This window comes from Ciona robusta, chromosome 4 (genome assembly GCF_009617815.1).
Source record: "Ciona robusta chromosome 4, ASM961781v2".
Taxonomy (NCBI): Eukaryota; Metazoa; Chordata; class Ascidiacea; order Phlebobranchia; family Cionidae; genus Ciona; species Ciona robusta.
In genome coordinates, this window is record NC_143238.1 from 4445045 (window position 1) to 4467110 (window position 22066).

The window sequence follows — 22066 nt, forward strand, 5'->3', positions numbered from 1 at the left end:
ATGTGTTTGTTTTAAAACTTGAAAAATTGGAATTTTTAGTCATTTTTGAAAAATTGAGATTCTACCCCAACCCATGATGCGAGTATCATGTGTCTGTATCAAAACTCGAAAAAATTCATTTTTTGCTAAAATAAAAAAAAACTGAGCTTCTACCCCAACGCATGATACCGGTATCATGCCTCTGTACCAAAACTCAAAAAAAAACATTTTTTGCCAATTTTGAAAAAATAAGATTTAACCCCAACGCATCATACAGGTATCATGTGTCTGTATCAAAACTCGAAAAAAAAAATTTTTTTACAATTTTTAAAAAGTGAGATTCTACCCCAACGCATGATACAGGTATCATGTGTCTGTATCAAAACTCGAAAAAAATCATTTTTTTGCTAAAATAAAAAAGTGAGATTCTAACCCAACGCATGATACTGGTATCATGTGTTTGCACCAAAACTCTAAAAAATCCATTTTTTTTGCAAATTTTAAAAAAGTGAGATTTTACCCCAACGCATGATATGGATATCATGTGCTTGTACCAAAACTCGAAAAAAAAATTTTTTTGCTAATTTTGAAAAATTGAGATTCTACCCCAACGCATGATATCATGTGTTTGTACCAAAACTCGAAAAAAAAATTTTTTTACCAATTTTATAAAAGTGAGATTTTACCCCAACGCATGATACGGGTATCATGTGTTTGTACCAAAACTCGAAAAAAAAATTTTTTTGCTAATTTTGAAAAATTGAGATTCTACCCCAACGCATGATACCGGTATCATGTGTTTGTACCAAAACTCGAAAAAATCCATTTTTTGCCAAGTTTAAAAATTGAGATTTTACCCCAACATACCAAAACTCGAAAAAAAAACATTTTTTGCCAGTTTTGAAAAAGTGAGATGCTACCTCAACGCATGATATGGGTGCCTATGATTTTTCAGAAGAATTTTTTTCTGAATTTTGCCAGCTCCTTAAAAGTTTGCATCCTGCCATTTAAAATACAACATAATCATTTTTGTGATGACTGTGTGTATTGTAAATCAATGAATATATACTGTATAGAAATATATTTAACAATCTAATAAAAGTTTTTCTTATATATATAGCACCCACTTCCACCTTGAAACTAAAATTTCAAATTGTTAATATTTTTAACTTTAAAAATAAGAGTCTGTTTTAACTTGCTATATAATGAATATGAGCGAAAATGATTTTTGAATATAGTGCGAAAATTCTACATTTATTGTACTTGTATTAATAAGTACGCAAGAATCTGACAATTGTAGAAATTAGGTCAAATTAATAACTAGAAATGCTAAATCTAAGGGCACAGTAGGCAGAAGTAAGATGCAGAATTGTTTAAACAACAAATTTATTTTTTTTTGAAGTAAGTTTGAATTCTAACTCATGGGCCATTTAACAATAATCCAGTCTTACATTTAAAACGGACTTTACACGAGGTGACATACACTTCCACAAGGCAGATTGTGCATGTTGAAATGAGAGGTTTGCATATGCAATAAAATTGTTAAACAAGTTAATTGCTGTGTCTCATTGCACATAAAGGTTTTAACACTAGCAGAAAAGTACAGTACAACATTAAACTAATAACATAAAGTGTGGTTAAGATTTTAAAATATTAAAATCGGTAATTTGTAAATGAAATTTTTTATTGTCAATTTTTTTGAAGGTTTATATGGGAAATGCAGATGAAAGAACAAAACTTGATATATCCATAATATTTGTGTTGTGGGTTGATATTTTGTCTATATTAGGTTCAAGGTCACATTCAACAAAAAATACGATACATTAAAATCACATACAATGAAATTTCAATCAAAAAAAGCAGATTCAGTAAAAAGTTGTTAAAAATATTTGCATGAAATAATAAAGTTGAGCACAATGCTTATGAAACTACTTTTTAAACTGATAAAAATGAATTAATTTATACTTTAGGCCAATGGAAAATTTAAAATTCATGAAAAAACAAGTTTAGAAAATAATTTAGGGCTTTAAAATTTCAGCATAGAACCAAAAATATGTGTGAGAAACATAAAGAACAGGTGTTTCTCTTTTGGTGACGAATGGCATACCAAAAAACTTTAATTTCAATAAAATGTTTGTTACTTTTTTAGGACAGAAAATTGATTTTGGGAATATGTATTACACCTGGTAGGAAGCATAGCAGAACCTATTTAAAAAGTTTTTAAAATTAGAGTTCGATTTTGCTATTTAAAAGAAGCAGGAAATGGTATTTCCTGATTAAGAGTAATTGCAGCACATACACTGCAAGTAAAAACGTGACTTGTGCAATCAAGTTTTAACTTGCTTACAAACATGGTTGTAGCACACTCAATAAACAAGTCTTTTGAAAAGAATCAAAAAAAAAATCACACCAGAATTAAGGCATCTCTGCAGCTTAGCAACCATATACAAGTTATTATGATGCAATATATAAACTCTACATTACAACGCACGGAACTTTTGCAGCATTCCATTTTAAGCTGTTTGATTTGTGATGCTCTGAGTGTCGTATAAAAGCGGGGTCTTTTCACTCGCCGCCTCGTCAGAATATTCTGGTTTTGATTCATTTATTGGTTGAACTTGAGGGGGTGGGTCAAGACATGGGATCGGCGCCAAGTTATTGTAGATGACTGTGCCACCAATCAAAACAACAAAACCAATCGCCTGCAACAGAAAGTTTTGGATTTTGGAAAAAGCTTGAACATTTTGTCTATATAAAAAATGTACAAAACATAATTGAATCTCAATGCACAGTTATATACAGTTTACATTATGAATCGGAAAATGCAAGTGTTAATATTTAGCATTAGCAATACACATTAGTGTAATGCTAAAAGTGAAAGTAAATAAATGTATTATAAAAAACTGCAAAACAGTATTGAATCTCCGTATTAAATGATAAAATGTATGGCTTTGGCTTGGGTATGATTGGCTAACATTGTAGGAGATAGAACCTCAACTTTAAAGTTAGATAAGTCGTATTATTATTATTAATAAATGCCACTTGCTGCTAGCATTCTATGCATGAAAACAAGAGATATTTTATGTCTAATTCATGTCAACGCTTTTTAGTAACATTAATCGTGTTTTTTATGTATTTAAAAATGTTATGCTTTATTATGAAATGTTTACACACACTTTATGCATACTGTGAGTTTGCATTAACAGTTACCATTAGGTCACCAAAACTTACTTGTAAATATTGGAAGGTACTCCACTTCACAGCAAGACTTACAGCCCATATCACAATAGTTCGTATGCTGTCTAATACCATTCTGTAACAGGTAGTATATATATATAAATGAAAATAGCATATCAGGAAATAGATTGCTAAGTGTAACATGTTCTAGCGCTGATTTGTATTTACAAATAATAATTTGTATTTACAAAAAATAATTTGTATTTACAAAAAATAATTTGTATTTACAAAAAATAATTTGTATTTACAAAAAATAATTTGTATTTACAAAAAATAATTTGTATTTACAAAAAATAATTTGTATTTACAAAAAATAATTTGTATTTACAAAAAATAATTTGTATTTACAAAAAATAATTTGTATTCACAAAAAATAATTTGTATTTACAAAAAATAATTTGTATTTACAAATTACCATGGGACAAAATACAGGCTATGCAAAAATTCAAATAATGGTTAGAGTAAAATATAAAATGCGCTACTGACATTGCAGTAATACTTTGCATAGTATAAATGTTGGTAGAATGTAATAAACATAAATAATAAATTTTAGTACTTAGTCTAAAGGCAAAGAAATGGCATAAATCAGTGGTTAGACACCTGTATTGTAACCAAAGGATATAGTTGATACTGATAGGCGTATGTAGTCATGGTCAAGTTACGGACATCGATGCAACACAGTGTTTACAAATGGGTTGAAGCAAAAACTGTGGCCTAAATCTCAGATCCCATGGCCTGACACGTTGTAGGACCTCACCCATGTAAGGTATAACAGGAAAAAAATGCAAATTGAATTTTTTTTACCTGGTAGTTGCATTGAGCTGTTTAGTGACACTAATACCAAAGAAATTGAAGAAAGCAATGCTGCATACGCTTCCAATCTGTGCTAAGGCAAGGGTAGAGTTCTGTCCTATTTGATACAAGCCATCCAATGCGTCTTCCAACACCCCGCGTGGGTTATTACTGAATGAAGAGGCGGGTATGAAATACATCGGAATTAGAAGGGTGCCAAGGATGGTCATGCCAAAGAAACCTAAAAAAAAACAATATATATATTTTACAATTATTTGAATTCATAATAAAAATGTATACACACAATTTTATTTTAAAAACACTTAAATTTTCAGTATGAACTTTTAAATGAATGTAAAAAGTAGGTTAAATATTTATATTTTAGCCAATTAAGTAAAGTTTATTTAATATGCAGGTACATAAGTGAAACCAGCGTTCTGTTTAATGGTTGTGTTATAACAGCAGAGTTTGTTTATTACGTTTGTAAAATAAAAATCACAGAATTTAGAAAACACATAAGACTGAGAAAAAGTTGATATTAATAACTTGGGCTGTATAAAATCTGTTTATCATTTTTAATTTTCATATTTCATATATACCCGACATGTGCGTGCTAACAATCATGCAAAAAATACTGTGTCAGCCATTTTTGTGCCAACTATATAAATTTAAAAGCTTTACTCAGGCAAACATAACAATAAATAGTTACAACACTCTATGTATGTGACACCTATTGTACAGAAACCAATATAATAATAGAGCATTAACTTTACTACTGTACACTTAACAAGTGAAAAGCTATGGTAGCATTAAATATTGTCGATAAGATAGCAGAAAAACACTTTGCTGTCAATATTTTAATACCAGCGGTTATAAAAATAAATATCTGTGTGTTTGGTTTGTTTCATTTATTATAATACCAAATAAACAAAGTGTAACAAACTTAAAACAGTAGACCTATAGTCAAAAATTATTTATACACTTTTTTGTTTAAATTCTACTAACTTAAATACCTTAACCCTTCTTTAAAAAAACAAACTTTTATTCAAAAATAAAAAATGACAACAAAACAGTCCCCTGATTTCCCTGAATAAACTTGATATTTACCTTCCCACCCAACTGCCTGCAATGGTAGAATATCTTTTCCATTCACAAACTTTTCCTCCAACACAACTTGAGTGGCACTGATTATTTGAGCGATTAAAATGATCAGGTCACCTGTGGATAAAATATTTGATTGATTTTAAAAACAGATGATACATATTTGGAAAACCATAACCATAAATATATATCTGAAATGTATTAAATATTGATTGATTTTAAAATGGATGAAACTTTTGTCCGGGATGTCATATATGAATATGGCAATATTGAACACATATGGGATAGCAATATTATAGCACAGAATGGGTGGTTTTAAAAATATCCAATGACTAAAAACGGAAAAATAAAGAATCCAAAAGAGGACTTCAGTTGGTGCAGAGAAACTTGTTTAGAAATTGTAAAATTTAAAATGAGTTAGAAAATACAAAAAAAATTAAAATAATGAAACATATATTTAATGTATTGAAACTAAAAACAGCTGATAAAATAAGCAGGGTTTATTTGAACAAAATTTTAAATTTATACATCATTTAAAATCAGGCTTCTAACTTACCAGTTATGACTTCATTAGGTCCATATTGGCTGTTACTGTTGAACAAAATATCGGACAAACCAACCAAAACCAACCCAACTAAAACTAGAAATATTCCAAGCCATTTCTTTTTGGTGATAAACTGTCGTAAAAATGCCACTGATAGTAATGCAGTGAATACTATGATGGCTCCTCTAAGCATTTGAAAACTGGAGGCGTATGTGTAGTTCAATCCAATGTACCTGGAGAAATTGTAACCATTATTTTTAATGTGTGGAAATAAGGTTTACAAAAGCAGAAGTTTTTAGTTTTAAAATTGTTAAAACTAAATCAATAAATACTTTTTACATGAAAACTTTTTTCCTTTTTTATATTTGTATATATTTTCTTTCTGTCATATTTTTCACCATTTGGTATGGAAAATCATGGAGCATGTAACTAGTGCTTTATAGGCACATATAAAATGTTTATGTCAAATTATGTGTGCCTATCAAGTTTATGTATTTAGTTTAGTGAGTTCTGTGTGTCATCACATGGGTGACATAAGTTTTTTAGGCTCTATAAGATGTGTGTTGAATTAGTGAAAACACTGTGATATTTTAAAAGATACAAAAAGTGTCATTCCAAATTTAACCAATCCAAACACTATCAGGTTTTATATTTCTATTCTAATAGAGTGAGGTACTACGGCACACCTTGGATCCTGGAAATTAGGCTAGAGTTGGCCTATTACTCCAGCTGTTACACCACTACTACTACTATACAAATAAATACCTTATCCACTTACATTAATGAAGTAGCAGTCATGTCACACACTGCTGGACCCAGAAATAAAAAGGGGGAAAATTTTTGGTTCCCAAAGTTGACTTCTTTCGTTGGGTCTTTCTTTATCGTCCATTTTTGATAACGGATCCAAATTTGGAACACAACAAGACATGAGAACTCTCCAATAAACATTCCAACTGCCTTAAAAAGAAGGTATGAGATTAGTTTTACAAAATCTAAATATTTTTTAAAACTTTGACACGAAAAAAAAATTACAGTTTTTAATTGTGTTTAGTTTAACTGTGTTTTAAAAACCACAGAGAGGTATGACGGCATGCACTGCCTGCATATTTCTAGTAAAACTTTTCAACACTATTTCTTACAAATTACCTGTAGAAATGGGTGATCAAATGCATGGACTACACCATTTGGTCCAGGAGCACTTTGTTTGTCTGCCCATCTGTAAAAATGAACAATTTAGCGCAAATATTTCAATCGTCTAGCTAAAATTGATAAGCTCACAGTAAAAAAAATCCTCTGTATATATAAATATATATACCTAAGAAAACATCATTCCTGTAATAAATATACTATATTTTGGTTTTATTAAGCAATATTAACATTTGATCTTGAGTTTTCAGTCATAAATGTGGCTTTATATATTTACATATGTATAGTATAGATAGGTTATAGTCACTTACTTGGTAGCTAGAGTGTTTATTGAACCTGTAATCACCATACCGACAGCGATAAACAGTTGGTATGGGGTCCACATCTTGCGCTAAAAACAAATAAAATCTTTCTAAAAATCTAAAAACAATCTAAAATAACGTGAATTTAAAAAAAGTGAAAATATAAAAACAGGATATTAAAGTCTATGGTCACAAAATACGTAACTGCCGACACCGACTTATTATTCGCAAACTTATCCTGTAACCAAATCCTTTATAAGGTTCTAATCTAACTAAACGATTACGTTGCTATACTAACTGTATGCGTTGACCAAGCATTTAAATTACCCTGACAGCAGTTTTAAGAATGAGTGCAGCGTAAAAGTGTGGCAAGAGACTTTTTGAAATTCCTTTGTTGCTCAAGTTACCGACATCCGTTACCCGTAGATAAGCGAAAACGATCTACAGATGTTTCTTTGTTTACAACAGTGCAGCGCATCGCGTATCGCGGCTGCCGAAAACCAAACAATAGATGTCTCGTGACACAACAATCGCCTCTTCGTAACCCCGAATGACTCACAAAACGGGGATTTCCGAAAGCCGCAAAAATAATTTGTCCCTGCAAATGAAAAACGTATCGAAATACTATAAATTAGATCTCATGTCGTGGAAACGATTTTATTACCGTTGTAAAATTAAACGAATTCTGCAATGGCTTTCTAATTGCAGCCTCATTTTTCATCATAGCAATAAAAACACAACTTTGAAGTCGCGGAGTAATTAGATATCGCGTAAATGAAGAATGCAGTAAGAATTTCCCTGCATACAATGTCATTTGTACGAAGGCATTCGACCACTGTATGCCAGTGACATCTTTTCACAGTTTTTGTCAAATTTTTGAGACGTTTTAGAGCAAATAAGTTGAAAATAGAACAGCAAAGCTGGTAACAAAAATCATTAAAAATTCTCTGCCTTGTGACATGGTTGACGCGTTGTTCCGATCTGTAAAAGGAGATTAAATGTTTTAGCCACATGTAATAAAACATGAAAGTAATCGTATTGGTGTATATACGTTTACTTACTTTTTATGCTTGATTTGTACCCTGGCGGGCGTTCTGTTAAAATAAAAACAGTTTTGTAAATAATTTTAAACAGTTAACAGCGTTAAAGTAAATTTATATATGTGAAAATGAGTCTGTATTTCCACGGAATCTTTTAAATGATCTGTAATTAATCGCATGAGCTAAAACTACCCAACCACAAAGCTCGGCCAATTAATTTTCTAACGTTCTGCAAAAACTTATGTTTCGGCGATAAAAGGAGTTACCGCTACTTTTGAACACACTTATCCCCAATTGAAGTCTCGTTTTTGCAAGCAATGTGACAAGTGTTAAATAAACAGTCGGGCTGTCAGACAAAGTACATAAAGTGTTACAAAAACTTACTTTTAAGCACAAGTTTCTTAGTAGTCGACGCTGTACCAAGTGCGTTAAATGCTTGTACTTTATACACTGTGTTATTTTGATATGCTTTTCGCAGGTATAATTTGTTCCCAACAAAGAACTTCTTCCCGTTTGCAATTGAACCCTGTAAGCAAAATATTGTTTATTCGCACTGACTTTGATACATCTGAAGGGCACAAAGTATGCTGTACCAATATGTTCAACATTATCCCCGGCGCCGTGGCGTAGTGGTTAGCGCGCCTGCCTCTAACCCAGAGGTAATGGGTTCAAGGCTCGTCGCTGCTACCATTGTGGGCGTATGTGTCCTTGGGCAAGACACTTAACGGCAATTGCTCCAACCCAGTGGTCACCAATGGGTTGTCCAAATTATCAGCCATACATAAAAATGAAAAAAAATCCAAAAAAAAAAATAATCACCCACAAAGTAACATACTTGGTAACTCGTAAGCTGGCGCGAGGTGCACACCCGTGTTATAACGACTGTCGTTTTCCGGCCACGCGAGGATAAAGTAAGTTACATTCATTCATTCATTCATTCATTATTATAGCCTTTAAAAAGGAATGATTTGATGGACGCTACTTATTTTTTCGCGTGGTAGGCAACAGTAGTCCTTATAACACGGGTGTCCCGGTATTCTTCGGTTACAATGCAAGCGTCTAACCATTGTGCAGAACAGAAGGGGTGTAATGCATATAACATAGCATGGCCTCCTTATACTACACACACTTACAATATTGTTCGTCCACAGCAGCACAGGCCTCGGAAATAGATTCTCCAGCAATTGACTCCGTAGTTGTAAAATAACGTTATCCCCGTAAACAGGTGCCGACGGTTTAGTGTCAATAACCAGCCAATCTTCCCGTGGCGCCTCTGGAACAAACATACCTTCACGTTTCATTTGATTGGTGGGTCAAATCCACCATACTTTAAGTCTTAATAAAAATTAGAAATCTTCTCACTTAAAACTCTTTCAGCGGTCTTGGCGCCGTCCAAGCTCTCGTGCTGAGCCTGACAACCGTATTCAGCATTGGTGTCATGCTCAGGGCGTAACGTCCACAGCAAGTAACTGCTACTCTCCCACAGTTTGGTACCAGCAATTTGAGCCTAAAACAAAAAGTGACCTATTAAATGTAATAAAGTCAATACTGCACATAAAGACTGCTACTGGTAAGCCTACAACTTTTTGGATTACGTGTTTTCACGGGTTTCTGAATGGACATAATCTATTTATCCTCGCGTGGCGGGGCAACGACAATCGTTATAACACAAGTGTTCTGTTTCATACACCTCGTGGTCGTTTATATGCCAATCTAAAAAAACATAAGGGACCACTAAGTTGAAGCAAAAGAGACACATACGCCCACAATAGTAGTACCGTCGGGCGTCGAGCCATTATTCAAGGTACTTTAGAGTACTAAAATGTAAACTCTATTTTCTAAACTATAACTATGTTTAAATGAACATCAAACAAATACTCACCTTTATATGAATCATCGTATACGGAACAACATCCGAATCCCAGCTTCCGGAAAGATCTATGTTGCCAGTGGTGATGACTACGTTCATGTTGATGAAGTCTGTGTACAATTAATAAAATATCTGTGAACACTACTGTGCGTATTTTGTACCGTGATTAGCTTTTTTCTTGCCAAAAAAAATATTTTTAAGCCATATTTAAAATGAAGTAATTTTTGAAGTAGCAATGTCCGTTACTGTGTTCAAACTTTTGAACACAACGAATATAGCAGGGTGGGGGAGACGGGATACCTTTGGCAAATAATGTCCAAATACCCTGATCATGTTTCAAACAATTAACAGCGGTATATGGGAGTTGTGAGTAAAAGGTATTATAATTTTTTTAATGTTCTTTGTTTACTGCCAGAAGGGACAATAAAAAATGAAAAAGCGTCCCATCTTTCCCTACCCTACTATATATAAAGGGTATTTTCTATCCCTGGTCGATTTATACTTTCCAGTTCTTTTCAATACTTCTCATATAAATAGATTTTTCGTTGTCATTATAAAAAAATAGAAAGAATGATTCTGACTAACGATAGACTCCCCACCTTTAGAGGCAATTAAGTCGCCCAGAGTTCCTGCCATTTCTTCGATCAAACCAGACGAGTTGATGTGTTCTTGTTCTGGTATAATAAGTCCGTTTCGGGTAAAAATTAAATCTGCGGCAGGTTTTGAACGCTCGACCCTGCACACCAGACTGAAGTTATGACGTAGCAACTGATTTTCTTCGATTGCTCCAGGAGCCAATATGAACACGTCGCTAGGGGGAACTAGAGACATAACATAAATTAAACGAATGAACGTATTTTTCATTCCAACGTGGCGGGGCATCGACAGTTGTTATAACACCACGGGTGTTCTGTTTCGTAAAAAATGTTCCCATTCACAATTTATCATGTATGTAACTTTGTGAGAATTTTGTTTATCTCTGCAATACGATGTGGAATCGGACATACTAAAATACTTTCTTGCAAATTTACGAATGCCAACACTACTTGCTATAAAGTAAATCAACAAAGGCACTATTTTAACACAACACCGACTACAAGTAGGGATACAATAGCCATTATACGTCGAACTAGGCCAACATAAACCAAACCGAAATATCTTACAAAGCAGAAAGTCGTGCTTATATATAGCGACTCACCCAGTACATTCAGATAAATATAACCAATTTTTTCCACGATATTGTTTGAAACGTAAACTCCAACATGACATTGATACCAACCATCGTCAGTAGGTGAAGCAGCATTGATTAATATTGAAGTGGGACCAAGTCCATTTACATTCTCCTGCGCTATGGTATTAACCTGGAATTAACGTTAAAAGGATTTATTAGTAAAATTGTTTTAACCACAACAAGCTACAAATTCTATTAACTAAAATATGTATAATTGCAGAATGCTTAAACCACCCACGAGTTACATGTTTTGTAACTTGTAAGCAGTGGACAAGAGGTGTATCAACAGAAGACCCGTGTTATAAAGACGGTCGCTGCACTGCCAAGCGACGATAATTTAGATACTGAACTATATGTTAAAAACTAGGACCGTTATATTTAAATGCTGTTGCGTTTATGTACCTGGGTAATATTCATAATTGCGTCGTAAGTCACCAACTTAACACTTGTCCCATCCTCAAACTCTCTGTACCATACCACCTCACGTAGTCTGGCGCCTTCGACTGTTGAGAACTGACATACCAAAGTAACTGGCTGCTTTTCGTTTACCAGAAGCGTTGGGTTATCAGATATTCTCAACTCCTTTGCAATGGACAGGGAGACATAAGATGAAGCAGAAGGTACTTTTCCTTCTTTAGTACCTACTGCTAAAATAAAATGATTGGTTATATAATAGGATGGGGTATAAGACACACATTCATTCTTTTTTCGTCCCATTTGGTATAGTTACAAATACTATTTACAGAATTGAATAATCGTAGCAACACATTTAATTGTTCAAAAGGCGATCGGGAAATATGGGATTTCGGTATACAAACGGTATTCCATCTTACCCCACAGTCCTTTATGTGATTGTACAAACTTAAAAAAACAGTTAAGAGTGTTAAAAAATACAAACAGCACCGATGGAAACAGAGTTATAACTTAACTGCAAATGAAAAAGTTGTGTTCGTAAGATTGTATTTAAAATTAATCAACCAACCATTGTGGGCAATTTATTATTTTCAGTCAACAAATTAATGCATTTTGTCGGTAATGTATATATATGTATAAATGTGAATCAACATGATGCATTGAGTATAATAAAAGCAAATACAAATAAACTTCACTTACCTGCTTCAACTAAGCAACTTGAATTGAACAACAGAACGAAGACGAAAAACAAAAACCTCTTAATTTGTAACTTCGGCATTAAAACGAAACACCTGCTGCTTTTAAAATCCATATCGCTAAACAGAACTAATTCTGCATTGATATACAGTACTGGAAATGATCAAACGTTTTTGTTGTTAAACTCTAGCAATGGTTTTCCAAATGAATCGACTGCCTTGTGATCCTACACCATATGCGCGGTTTCTAAATCAAGTGTAAAAGGGCCATTGGATCGGCTCGAACAGCGATTTGCTCACAAATCCCCATTTCAATTAGATTAGTGTCGGCTCGGAAATATGATGTATAAATCAAGACCATTCACGAAATTTGTGGCCGGTTTCAGGACAAAAACATACTAAATTACGAAAAATGATCTCCACTACGTTTACTTAGTTACCGAGATCTTGAAAAAAGCGGTAAAAAGAGCTTTAAAATGCACAACATTTAATTCTTTGAAAATTTTAACCGCTTTACTTTTCAAATTAAATTATCACAATATTGGGTTAAAAAATGCAGCAAGCAACTGACGGGTAACAAATCGCATGGAAACTCCTCCAAAAATTTCAGTCTATCACTTATATAGCTAACAGCGTGCATACTCCATAGCAATAAATCAAACAACCTTCAAACAGTCTAAACCGGGTCATCAAGAAACTTATAATATTATCTGTATATAGCAGTATATAGTCCGTTACTATACACGCGAACACCAGCATTCTACAATGCGCCGAGTATAATTGGATTTAATCTTTAAATATGAGCATTAACATTGCTAAAAGTAAAACGCAATAACCAGCAGTAAGCGGATCAATGCAAGAGCTTTCTTATAAGAAGAAACACGTCTCATATACAAGTCCATATGTCGTTGTTATAGTGAGAGGATTGAATGCAATAAACTGAGGATTAGATTGATAAGTAATTGTCTGTTATTAATGGTAAAGATGCGTCCCTTTAATAATTAAGTATCCGCCGCAATTAAATTGTTATTCAGTTGTTTTATTCTAGAACAGTCCTTTGTTCACTGTGGCGCATAAGACCGACCACCGCGTCCGAGTTGCTGGGCCTGAAAAGTGAAACGTTAATCTAAAACGACCTAAGTTGATGTATCTTATTTATCCTATATAGCGTGGCGGGACAACGACAGTGGTTACCACATGTGTTCTGTTTAAAGCTCTTCGTCGTACCCGATTACAAGTAACCACATAAAATGTAACTTTGTGGGTGGGGCCACTGAATTAAAGCAAGTACCGTTATGTGTCTTGCCTAAGGATACATACGTCAACATCGGTAGCAGCGTCGAGCTTCGAACACATAACCTTCGGGCCAAAGGCATGTTAATCGCTCTGCCACGGCGCCGGACTTTTTTCGTATCAACTTTTAAATTAAATTTTCCATTCGACATGTTAGAATATTACCATACTATACAGTCAACAGACACGTCGGTTGTTAATATCCTAACTTTACCTTGTATCTGGCATAAACGCTGTCTTTGCGAATGTTTTCTTCATGTAAGCTCTACGTCTGCAATACAACACAATCGCCAGGCCGAAGAAAATCAGCAAAATGGCGGCAGCAACCCAAGGCAGAATTTCCAAAAGTCGTCGAATTGGTTCGTTAGCTTCTGTTAATGAAAAACAGGGTTAGAGACTATAATGGCTACGGCAAAAGTTTCTGTTGTTTGAAGTTAGAGGTCAAATGTTATGGTTTTAAGAGTTAAATTTGTATGTAAGGTTACAGCTTGATTAAATGATAAATGGTGTATATACTACAGGGGTATATATATAACTACTCCTATAGCTTCTACATTGCCAACAAATTATTATGAAACTAATACAGCTCTGACGGCGTAATTATATATTATTCATTTATTCATAACCAAAAAAGGAATAAATTCCGCAAATCTGGCCCAGAACTGGTGCTTAAAAAGTTGTGTCTTATTTCGCCTAAATGGCATCGTCAGATTCGTATTTTAATAGAATCAATTCCAGAAAAAATTACACTTACTTAGATCTTGGCAGGTAACTCCCATGTACTCCGCTTGACAGAGGCACCGGGGCGATCCAGATATTGGTTCAATAACACAAATACCATTGTTTAGACAGTAACCTTCGTTTGTTGCGTCACAAGGAGAGTGGCAGACATGACCAGGGCTGTGAGAATCAAAAAGTCCGAAATTTACTTACAGGAAAAAGAACAAAATAATTAACGCAAATTAACAATAAAGCGGACACAATGTGTATTAAATAAATAAGTGATGTGGTACACAGTTTAAATAGAGTATACAGTAATGTTTCGGGTGCGTTTCAATACGGATAATAAATTGGGTCATGATTCAGTATTACCGGATATATAAGCTCGAAAACCAAAATATACCGAAAACAACGGTTCAGGATACATTAGTGTACAGATTTTGTTCTGTTAGCTTTTTGTAGTGCAACTTAGACTATACATAATTTTCAATGCAAAATATTCTAACCGACATAAGATAAAATATTATTACAGTAGGGTGAGAGAAGATGAGACACTTTTAGCACATAACATCCAAATATCCTGATCATGTTATAAAAAATTAACAACGGTCTACGGGGGGCGTGAGTTTACGGTTTTATAATTCATTGAATGGTCTTTCTTCACTACCAAATGGGACGAGAAAATAGAATGAAAAAGTGTCCCATCTTCCCCAACCTAACTGTATAACGTAAATTGTTTATGATGAAACAAGATCGGAGTCTTTGTGTTTTCTATAGCTTTGGACAGCATAACATTCAAATTGCATAGAATTTTTTTCTAATTTTGTGCTTTAAATACAAAATTTTAATAAGAAAAACTATTGAAAGTAATTTGTTTACAAGAAGCAGGTCAAAGTCATAGAAAACAAGAGTTTCTATACGGCTCATCGAACGCTTTAAACATTATTCGTGATTCAAAAATTTTGCGTCAAATTTTGGTTGCAAGCGAGTTTGATTAAAATTTGATTTTTGAGTGTAGTTATATGTTAAATATAACTTGCATTTAACTTACTTGCTTGGGAGAACATCCACATATCCACCTGCACAAGTGCATACGTAATCTGTAACTGATATGGCTTTGCATATAGCTTTTGTATGGCAGGTATCAAGCTTAGTGTAGCAGGGGTTCTTGGACAATATTTCAGTTTGGGTAGCAGCTGAAATAAAAGAAACAAAAACGTTTTTTTTTTATAACTGAATATTGCTTTAACGAAATTCGTGCATAAAGTTAAATGCTGATACATTATAGTGATGAAATTATAGGCTAGTTAACTTTATTTTCAGAATTTTTACCCTCGCTGTAGACATATCAATTTCTCGGTATCCGTTCTGTGTCTATTACTGCATAACAAAATACAAACAATCTAAATATATACGCCTGAAATTCATATATACGCCTGAAATTCATACTTACTTATTTTCCCCACCGAAAGAGGTCCAAACGAGTATTGCATTAGCAAGGCAACGTTCGGGTCCGAACTGGGTATTTGGTTGTTCATAACTGCCACGATATAACGTGACAAACTCATCTGTACGTCCATGGGTGGCGTTAAAGGGTTTACTCTAAGTTCAACAGCAAAATCAATGATAACACTTCCATTTTTAAATCCTAGAATGACGATTTGAAGAGGCGGCATGTTAATTCCCATGAATAATGCTCTCGCCTGTAGAAGTAATTAGTAAAAACTTACATTTGGAGATGAACATCACTGAGGGGAAAGATGGATACCGTTATAACATAACATCCTATGTTTCTTATCGTGTTTTAAACATTTCAACAGCACTTTTTTAGGAGTCGAAATGGTACGGTTGTAGGAATTATATAAGTATGTGTTGTTTATTACCAAATAGAACAAAATTAAAGAATAAAAAAACTAAAACCATCTTAGCCCAACCTTCTCTATATAGAGGGTGATGCAAGATGGGACAACTTTTCATTCTATTTTCTCGTCCCATTTGGTGGTAAACAAAGAACATTCAAAGAACTATTAAACCGTATCCTTATACGGCTTCCATAGATCTTTGTTAATTGTTAAAAACAGGATCAGGATATTAAAATATTATATATCAAAGGTGGCCCATTATCCCCCATCATAATATATATATATAAAGTATAAGATTTTTCTTTAAGAAACATTGTCTTCGTTATTATAATCTAGAGAATAAACAAAAAAGTCTATGTTCATATTTGGGCGCTTACAATTTTTTCCGCTTCAGTTGTGTACGCAGCATACAAAGTCGAGGTTCGATCATTTAATTGAGCGTCAAACACCCGTGTTACGAGGGGTAGCTGGATTTGAAAGTATGCCGAACCTGGAAACAGTATTTATCACCCATAAAGTTACATATATGGTAACTCGTAAGCGGGCACGAGGTGTATCAAACAGAACATTAGTACTGTAACGATTTTCGTTGCCCGCCAAGCGAGGATATAGATGATAATAGTAGGGTGGGGGAAGATGGGACACGTTAAGAATATAATATCCAAATACCCTCATCGTGTTTTAAACAATTAACAACGGTCTGTGAAAGCTGCGAGGATGCGATTTTATAATTCTTTAAATGTTCTTTGTTTACTATTAAATGGGACGAGAAAATAGAATGAAAAAGTGCCCTATCTTCCCCACCCTAGTACTATACATTCATTCAAACATACTGATGCAGGTTCCATTAGCGAATGTTTCATTTGCGGCACAAGTTGGGGTAAGAAACCCTCGCGGTGTTTTGGTGTAGTTTCTCTGATAAGTGCACTGGAAGTTTAATCGGAACACAGAAGTTCTGTCCACGGCTGATCCACTGCCACCACTAAGGCCATGGATTGCTGTCTTGAATATCAATTCCGTAGTCGTTTGCTATAAAGTATTTGTGGGGTTTAAAGAAATTAAAAACAAGTATGGGTCACGTTATTAACTGATTGTCGTTTGGATTTATTTTTTACTTGGCGATGTACTTTTACTTTTGCTAACGAATAAACCATAGTTAGTAACCTGTATTTGAATGTTATTAGAGGACAGAAAGACATTGTATGAAGCTACAAAATTTGGCTTAAATGAGTACAGCTGTGAAAAACGTTTCGGTTTGAAATTTCGATAAACTCGCTGAGAATTAATAAAAGCTTATAATTTTCTTGTAGGAAATTTCTTTTGATTAACCCTAGCTTCACAACGAAGCTTTTTTATCATAAATTAATTCATCATGTGTATCAGTATAACGACGTAGAGAGCCATGTGTGTTGCAAATTGTACTGTGATGGTACGCCCCTTACCTCAATTATAGCGTTGCAACTGTCCTTTTCAGCAAATGTGTAATCTAACACGTAACTTGGTCCATTCTCATAACTGGTAATGCCTCTACACGTATCATTTGGTGTGACTGCTGCTAGTTGTGTCTTGGTCAAATCACTCGGGGTCCCAAGGAATAGATCACCAAGTTTTATTCCGAAATAGTTGAGAACACATTTGTCCAATCTAAGAAAGCGTACAAAAGCATCGTTTCTACAACTCACGAAAATGTCAACTCGCTATCAAAGTATACAAAATGTTTATAAATGAATGAATGTAAATAATTTATCCCCGCGTGGTGGTACAGCGACAATTGTTACAACATAGGTAGGTTCTAAGTTCCCATGTATGTAAATTTGTCAGCTTTTTTTTAATTGTTAAAAAAATATATAGTAGGGTGGGGGGAGATGGGACATCATTTCATTTTATTTACTCGTCTCACTTGGTAGTAAAAAAAGAAAATGCAAAAAATTATAAAACCATATCCTCACAACTCCCGTAGACCGTTGTTAATTGTTCAAATCACAATCAAGATGTTTGGAGATTATGAGCTAAAAGTGTGCCATCTTTTCCCACCCTATTATGTAACAAAAACAAGTTGGGCAGACAAACCGTGATTTTTTTGCTTACACGATCTTGATTGAGGTATTGAAGCAATCCAATGTCCTAACAACAGCTTGTTCGAACGTAGTAGTCACTGTTATCTGTGCAGGACAAGTACATCCAGTTGTGTTACTGCAGGTGTTCGTTCCTGTGCAAGTAGCTGGAGTGACGGGCGTGGTGCAGTTGGTCAGAGTTTCTGTAAATGGGAAATTTTAACGATTTTACTTTAAATATAATCGGCTGTTGTGTTATGCAGATTGAAAACGATTAATTTAAATAATCTGTTGAAGTTATATGTGTGAAATTAAAGGCATAACTGCAATTGCACTTTATAGTATTAAAATATCACAAGAATAAACCGCTTTGTTAAAATACAACACGTTATGAAAAGTAAGACAATTATTATTTTGTTAATGTATCAATGACAATTTATACAACCCATGAAGAATCGATGATGGGTTAAAGCAAATCACATTAGAGGGTTTTGATTTTTAAAGATTTAAAACACATGCTTACATCCGCTTTTCTGTTATATAGTAGGGTAGGGAGAAGTTGGGACACTTTATCATTCGATTTTCTCGTTAAATTTGGTAGCCAAAAAGAATATTCAAAGAATTATAAAACCGTATCCTCACGACTCCCATATAGACCGTTTGTTATTGGTTAAAACACGGTCAGGATATTTGGATATTATGTGCTAAAGGTGACCCATCTTTCCCCACCCTACTACATGTTTACACCAACTACCTTTATCCCTGCAGTATATCTAGTTACAAACCTTTTGTTGAGCCACATGTGTACTGACAAACCTGGGTACAACTCGCATCCCAGGTTGACTGTTTTTCGAAGCCGGATTTTTCGGCCCCACTGCATGGTACGCTGATTTCTAAACACAAAGGTTAAGTAACTAAATGAATATTATATTCTAGATGGTTACACGGGTTAGGTTCTACAGCGTGACACAACACTTGAAATTTTTTGTCAGAATTGGCCTATTACCTAGACATTCAGGGTGCTACAACCATTTGGTGACCATTGGGCTGGAGTAATGCCCGAGAAGTGTCTTGCCCAGGACACATAAGCCTATATATCACATTTACCTGTTCCCATACTCTGTTGTACACCAGCGAACAAGACGCATATAATAATAGGAATAGACAAATACATTGCTACTAACAACTACTCATACAGCTGTGGTTGTTCTAATTGTATAAATATTTGAAATTTGCTTGCCTACAACAATAGTTCTATAATAAAAGCAAGGTATTCTAAAACACACACAGTCATTCTTATATTACCTACTGCGTATGCCAAAGACGATTAAAAATAAGAATTACTGCTAACTGAGCTAAACATTTCATATAAAACACACAAAAGTTTTTCGTCATAAACCCGAGTGTGCAACAAAAGCTTACAAGTTATTGTTTCGGTAAATGGGGCAGTTCGCAAATGCATGATAACTTGCTTCCGTTTCGTGTATGATGACGTTGTTTTGTCCATGTTTTAAATTTTTGGTACTTTAATAAATATTCCCTTAAGTTTCTGGTGTTGTGAGTTTTAACTAATTCGCTCTACAGACAAATTCCAAGAAGAGGAAAAGCAGTGAGCCAACGGCTCGACGTATGGCAATTGCTCCAAAGATTAGTAAATACGCTTAGAAAGCACGAACTGCGTACATCTTGTAATAAAGTTGTTTCAAGGATTAGCGAAACGAGATTTTAATAATTGGTAGCCGAAATGTCGAAAGTGACAGAAACGGCCTGCTTGTAATACGATACTAAAACGTTGGCCAAAGCCCAGATAAAACAAATGCATGCTAAAAATGTTTGGTATTTTCTAAAACGACACCTCCTTCAGTATTTTTATTATAAAAATTGTTTGTTTTTTTAATTCCATTGCCACCATTCCCCCGAATCAGATTGAATTTTAAGATTTTTATGTGAGCGTTGGCAACGGCGGAAAATTTGTTTACAATTTAAAGCGAAGAAATAAGTTAATATTTTTGTTCCATTTTACAACTGATTAGTGACATGGCATTATTTTAAAATACAATTTATTTTTCCTGTAACAATGAATGCGTGATTCTACAAAACATGGATAAAGTACAGGCGGCAGTTAAAATCCAGGTACAAACATTTGTGCTCTTATACTGCTGTATTACTACTGTTATGTACATGTTACGATACCGTATCGCTATCGCTATTTCTACAACAACACTGATCATACTAAATGATACTTACGAACTATAAAGCTATTTTAACACACATTGTATACGATATGTATGATTCATGCAGACTTTCGAATTAACAATATTCCTCCACTTAAAACAACAATTCATGATTAATGGTTTGGAAAAATGACTTTCAAAACCTTGTTTAAATTCTTTAAATAAAAAAATTGATACTCTTTATATAAAACACTTGTTTCTCTTATTTTAGAGCCACTGGAGGGGTTATAACACAAGGAAACTACTGGTACATGTGCACAAGTTATACCACGATATATTGTTTGAAATAGATGGCAGAAGAAACAATGATCATGAAGTATTTTGGTCCAGAAACAGAAATTTAAATTCAATTCACCAATGTGTAATTCAAAGGCCCATGATACAAAAACGACCGACCAAAATTCCAAATGAATCAAATCCTATTGAACAAAACTCTAAATATTGCGGTAGGTTCATTATTACCAATTGGGGTCTTACTGTATACACTAGTGTTAGTGTAACAACCCAAAAAGCTAAGATATGAAAACTAAACATGCTTGAAAAAATGTGTTCTACATTAGAGCGATTGAGTATGCGCTTTAGACATATAACTTCCTGTACAAAGTACACATAGCAGTGTGTCCTTACTCTTTCAATTTCCTAATATATTAAGTACCATACAACATAGGCATGAAGTTATGCCTAAAACAAGTTTTACTTTGCTATTACATGTCCACAAACAGGCAAAGTCAAAGTATATTGCATTCGCCACATTATAACAAATGAGGTTTCCAATGTTTGATGTAACTGGGTTTTAGCTATGTTACTCAAAATTTTGTTTAAAGATTTTATAAACTGTTGTACAAGATACGATACCAATTGCTATATAATAACAATAGGTACTAACGTACTATACACACTGGTTATAAGTTTTTTCTTACTATGGCAATGCAAATTTTACATATTAAGGAGTTATCTAATATTGCAGACACAATCTCAGTGAATACCTCTCTCTCGGAAGATGAAACTGATCCGATCATTGAAGATGTAGATGTTCCTCAAAATATATCTTCCGATCTTCCAGATCAAAACCTAAATGACGAAGATCTGAAGAATACATTGCTAAACAGAAAAAGGGATATTACATTAGAACTGCTGTGGGCTCAACAAGCAATTGAAAGCAGAGTTAATTATTTAACTGTCAAACAAAATATGTTAACAGATTCAAAGACTTGAATGTTTTTTTTGTGTAGTTTATCATTTAAATTTGTATATCCCACTGTAATGCTATATTGTATGTCCTATGTTAGTACTTTTGTTTTGTTTAACAGACTGAAAACTTCCAATTAAAATCATTAAATACTGTGATATGAATCGTCAAAAGTTGCTTTTTCGCTGTCAAGATTTACAGTGTCCTTTTACGACAGATTATTCATGGATTAAAACAACAGCAGGAATAAAATCACTGCTTCGCGTATAAAGTCCCTGTGCGTTAACTATTGGATCGTAGCGTCTGGAGAGCTAGAAACGAGTCGGAACAATTAAGAAAAGCTTGTTTCCTGGTGCGGCGTTA

The 22066-nt window shown here is 34.0% G+C and overlaps 4 protein-coding genes across 6 annotated transcripts; 1 reads left to right on the top strand and 3 right to left on the bottom strand.

The window, feature by feature from the left end:
* Positions 1-1734: 1734 nt before the first annotated feature.
* On the bottom strand, positions 1735-7271 carry LOC149736868 (solute carrier family 35 member F6-like). The gene is made up of 8 exons (XM_089877411.1): positions 7111-7271; positions 6800-6869; positions 6432-6610; positions 5666-5886; positions 5116-5226; positions 4021-4249; positions 3211-3292; positions 1735-2681 (listed from the first exon to the last, which is right to left on the bottom strand). Exons 1-8 carry the CDS (start codon positions 7182-7184, stop codon positions 2493-2495), a joined length of 1155 nt encoding a protein of 384 aa, XP_089733537.1. The 5' UTR covers positions 7185-7271; the 3' UTR covers positions 1735-2492.
* A 473-nt stretch (positions 7272-7744) lies between these two features.
* LOC149736869 (immunoglobulin superfamily member 21-like) lies at positions 7745-12600 on the bottom strand. Of its 3 annotated transcripts, none has more exons than XM_089877409.1 (10): positions 12356-12600; positions 11645-11886; positions 11210-11372; positions 10611-10832; positions 10024-10121; positions 9504-9648; positions 9275-9429; positions 8526-8667; positions 8163-8195; positions 7745-8082 (listed from the first exon to the last, which is right to left on the bottom strand). In XM_089877409.1, exons 1-10 carry the CDS (start codon positions 12465-12467, stop codon positions 7988-7990), a joined length of 1407 nt encoding a protein of 468 aa, XP_089733535.1. In that variant the 5' UTR covers positions 12468-12600; the 3' UTR covers positions 7745-7987. The 3 variants fall into 3 exon arrangements, with proteins under 3 accessions (XP_089733535.1, XP_089733534.1, XP_089733536.1); XM_089877408.1 differs by having other exon boundaries at positions 11645-11889; positions 12356-12599; XM_089877410.1 differs by having other exon boundaries at positions 9275-9414; positions 11645-11889; positions 12356-12598.
* A 521-nt stretch (positions 12601-13121) lies between these two features.
* LOC149736870 (uncharacterized) lies at positions 13122-19557 on the bottom strand. The gene is made up of 11 exons (XM_089877407.1): positions 19388-19557; positions 19066-19173; positions 18315-18483; positions 17669-17870; positions 17060-17255; positions 16604-16716; positions 15818-16067; positions 15416-15560; positions 14399-14544; positions 13859-14015; positions 13122-13457 (listed from the first exon to the last, which is right to left on the bottom strand). Exons 1-11 carry the CDS (start codon positions 19452-19454, stop codon positions 13391-13393), a joined length of 1620 nt encoding a protein of 539 aa, XP_089733533.1. The 5' UTR covers positions 19455-19557; the 3' UTR covers positions 13122-13390.
* A 696-nt stretch (positions 19558-20253) lies between these two features.
* On the top strand, positions 20254-21974 carry LOC149736871 (uncharacterized). Its single transcript, XM_089877412.1, has 3 exons — positions 20254-20413; positions 20726-20960; positions 21482-21974. The coding sequence occupies exons 1-3, from the start codon at positions 20381-20383 to the stop codon at positions 21727-21729; spliced, it is 516 nt and encodes a 171-aa protein (XP_089733538.1). The 5' UTR covers positions 20254-20380; the 3' UTR covers positions 21730-21974.
* Positions 21975-22066: the final 92 nt, after the last annotated feature.

What these genes read in the sequence shown, in the direction of transcription:
- LOC149736868 (XM_089877411.1), bottom strand. Translation starts at nt 7,184, where the DNA reads ATGTGGACCCCATACCAACTGTTTATCGCTGTCGGTATGGTGATTACA. An exon ending in ATAAACACTCTAGCTACCAA is followed by an intron (nt 6,870 to 7,110) that starts GTAAGTGACTAT and finishes TCATTTTTACAG; the next exon opens with ATGGGCAGACAAACAAAGTG. An exon ending in GCAGGCAGTTGGGTGGGAAG is followed by an intron (nt 4,250 to 5,115) that starts GTAAATATCAAG and finishes GTTTTTTTTTAG; the next exon opens with GTTTCTTTGGCATGACCATC.
- LOC149736869 (XM_089877408.1), bottom strand. Translation starts at nt 12,467, where the DNA reads ATGGATTTTAAAAGCAGCAGGTGTTTCGTTTTAATGCCGAAGTTACAA. An exon ending in CAATTATGAATATTACCCAG is followed by an intron (nt 11,373 to 11,644) that starts GTACATAAACGC and finishes CGTTAATTCCAG; the next exon opens with GTTAATACCATAGCGCAGGA. An exon ending in ATACGATGATTCATATAAAG is followed by an intron (nt 9,649 to 10,023) that starts GTGAGTATTTGT and finishes TTTTTGTTTTAG; the next exon opens with GCTCAAATTGCTGGTACCAA.
- LOC149736870 (XM_089877407.1), bottom strand. Translation starts at nt 19,454, where the DNA reads ATGTATTTGTCTATTCCTATTATTATATGCGTCTTGTTCGCTGGTGTA. An exon ending in CACATGTGGCTCAACAAAAG is followed by an intron (nt 18,484 to 19,065) that starts GTTTGTAACTAG and finishes TCCCATTTACAG; the next exon opens with AAACTCTGACCAACTGCACC. An exon ending in AGTTACCTGCCAAGATCTAA is followed by an intron (nt 14,016 to 14,398) that starts GTAAGTGTAATT and finishes TTTCATTAACAG; the next exon opens with AAGCTAACGAACCAATTCGA.
- LOC149736871 (XM_089877412.1), top strand. Translation starts at nt 20,381, where the DNA reads ATGGATAAAGTACAGGCGGCAGTTAAAATCCAG. An exon ending in AGGCGGCAGTTAAAATCCAG is followed by an intron (nt 20,414 to 20,725) that starts GTACAAACATTT and finishes CTCTTATTTTAG; the next exon opens with AGCCACTGGAGGGGTTATAA. An exon ending in ACAAAACTCTAAATATTGCG is followed by an intron (nt 20,961 to 21,481) that starts GTAGGTTCATTA and finishes CTAATATTGCAG; the next exon opens with ACACAATCTCAGTGAATACC.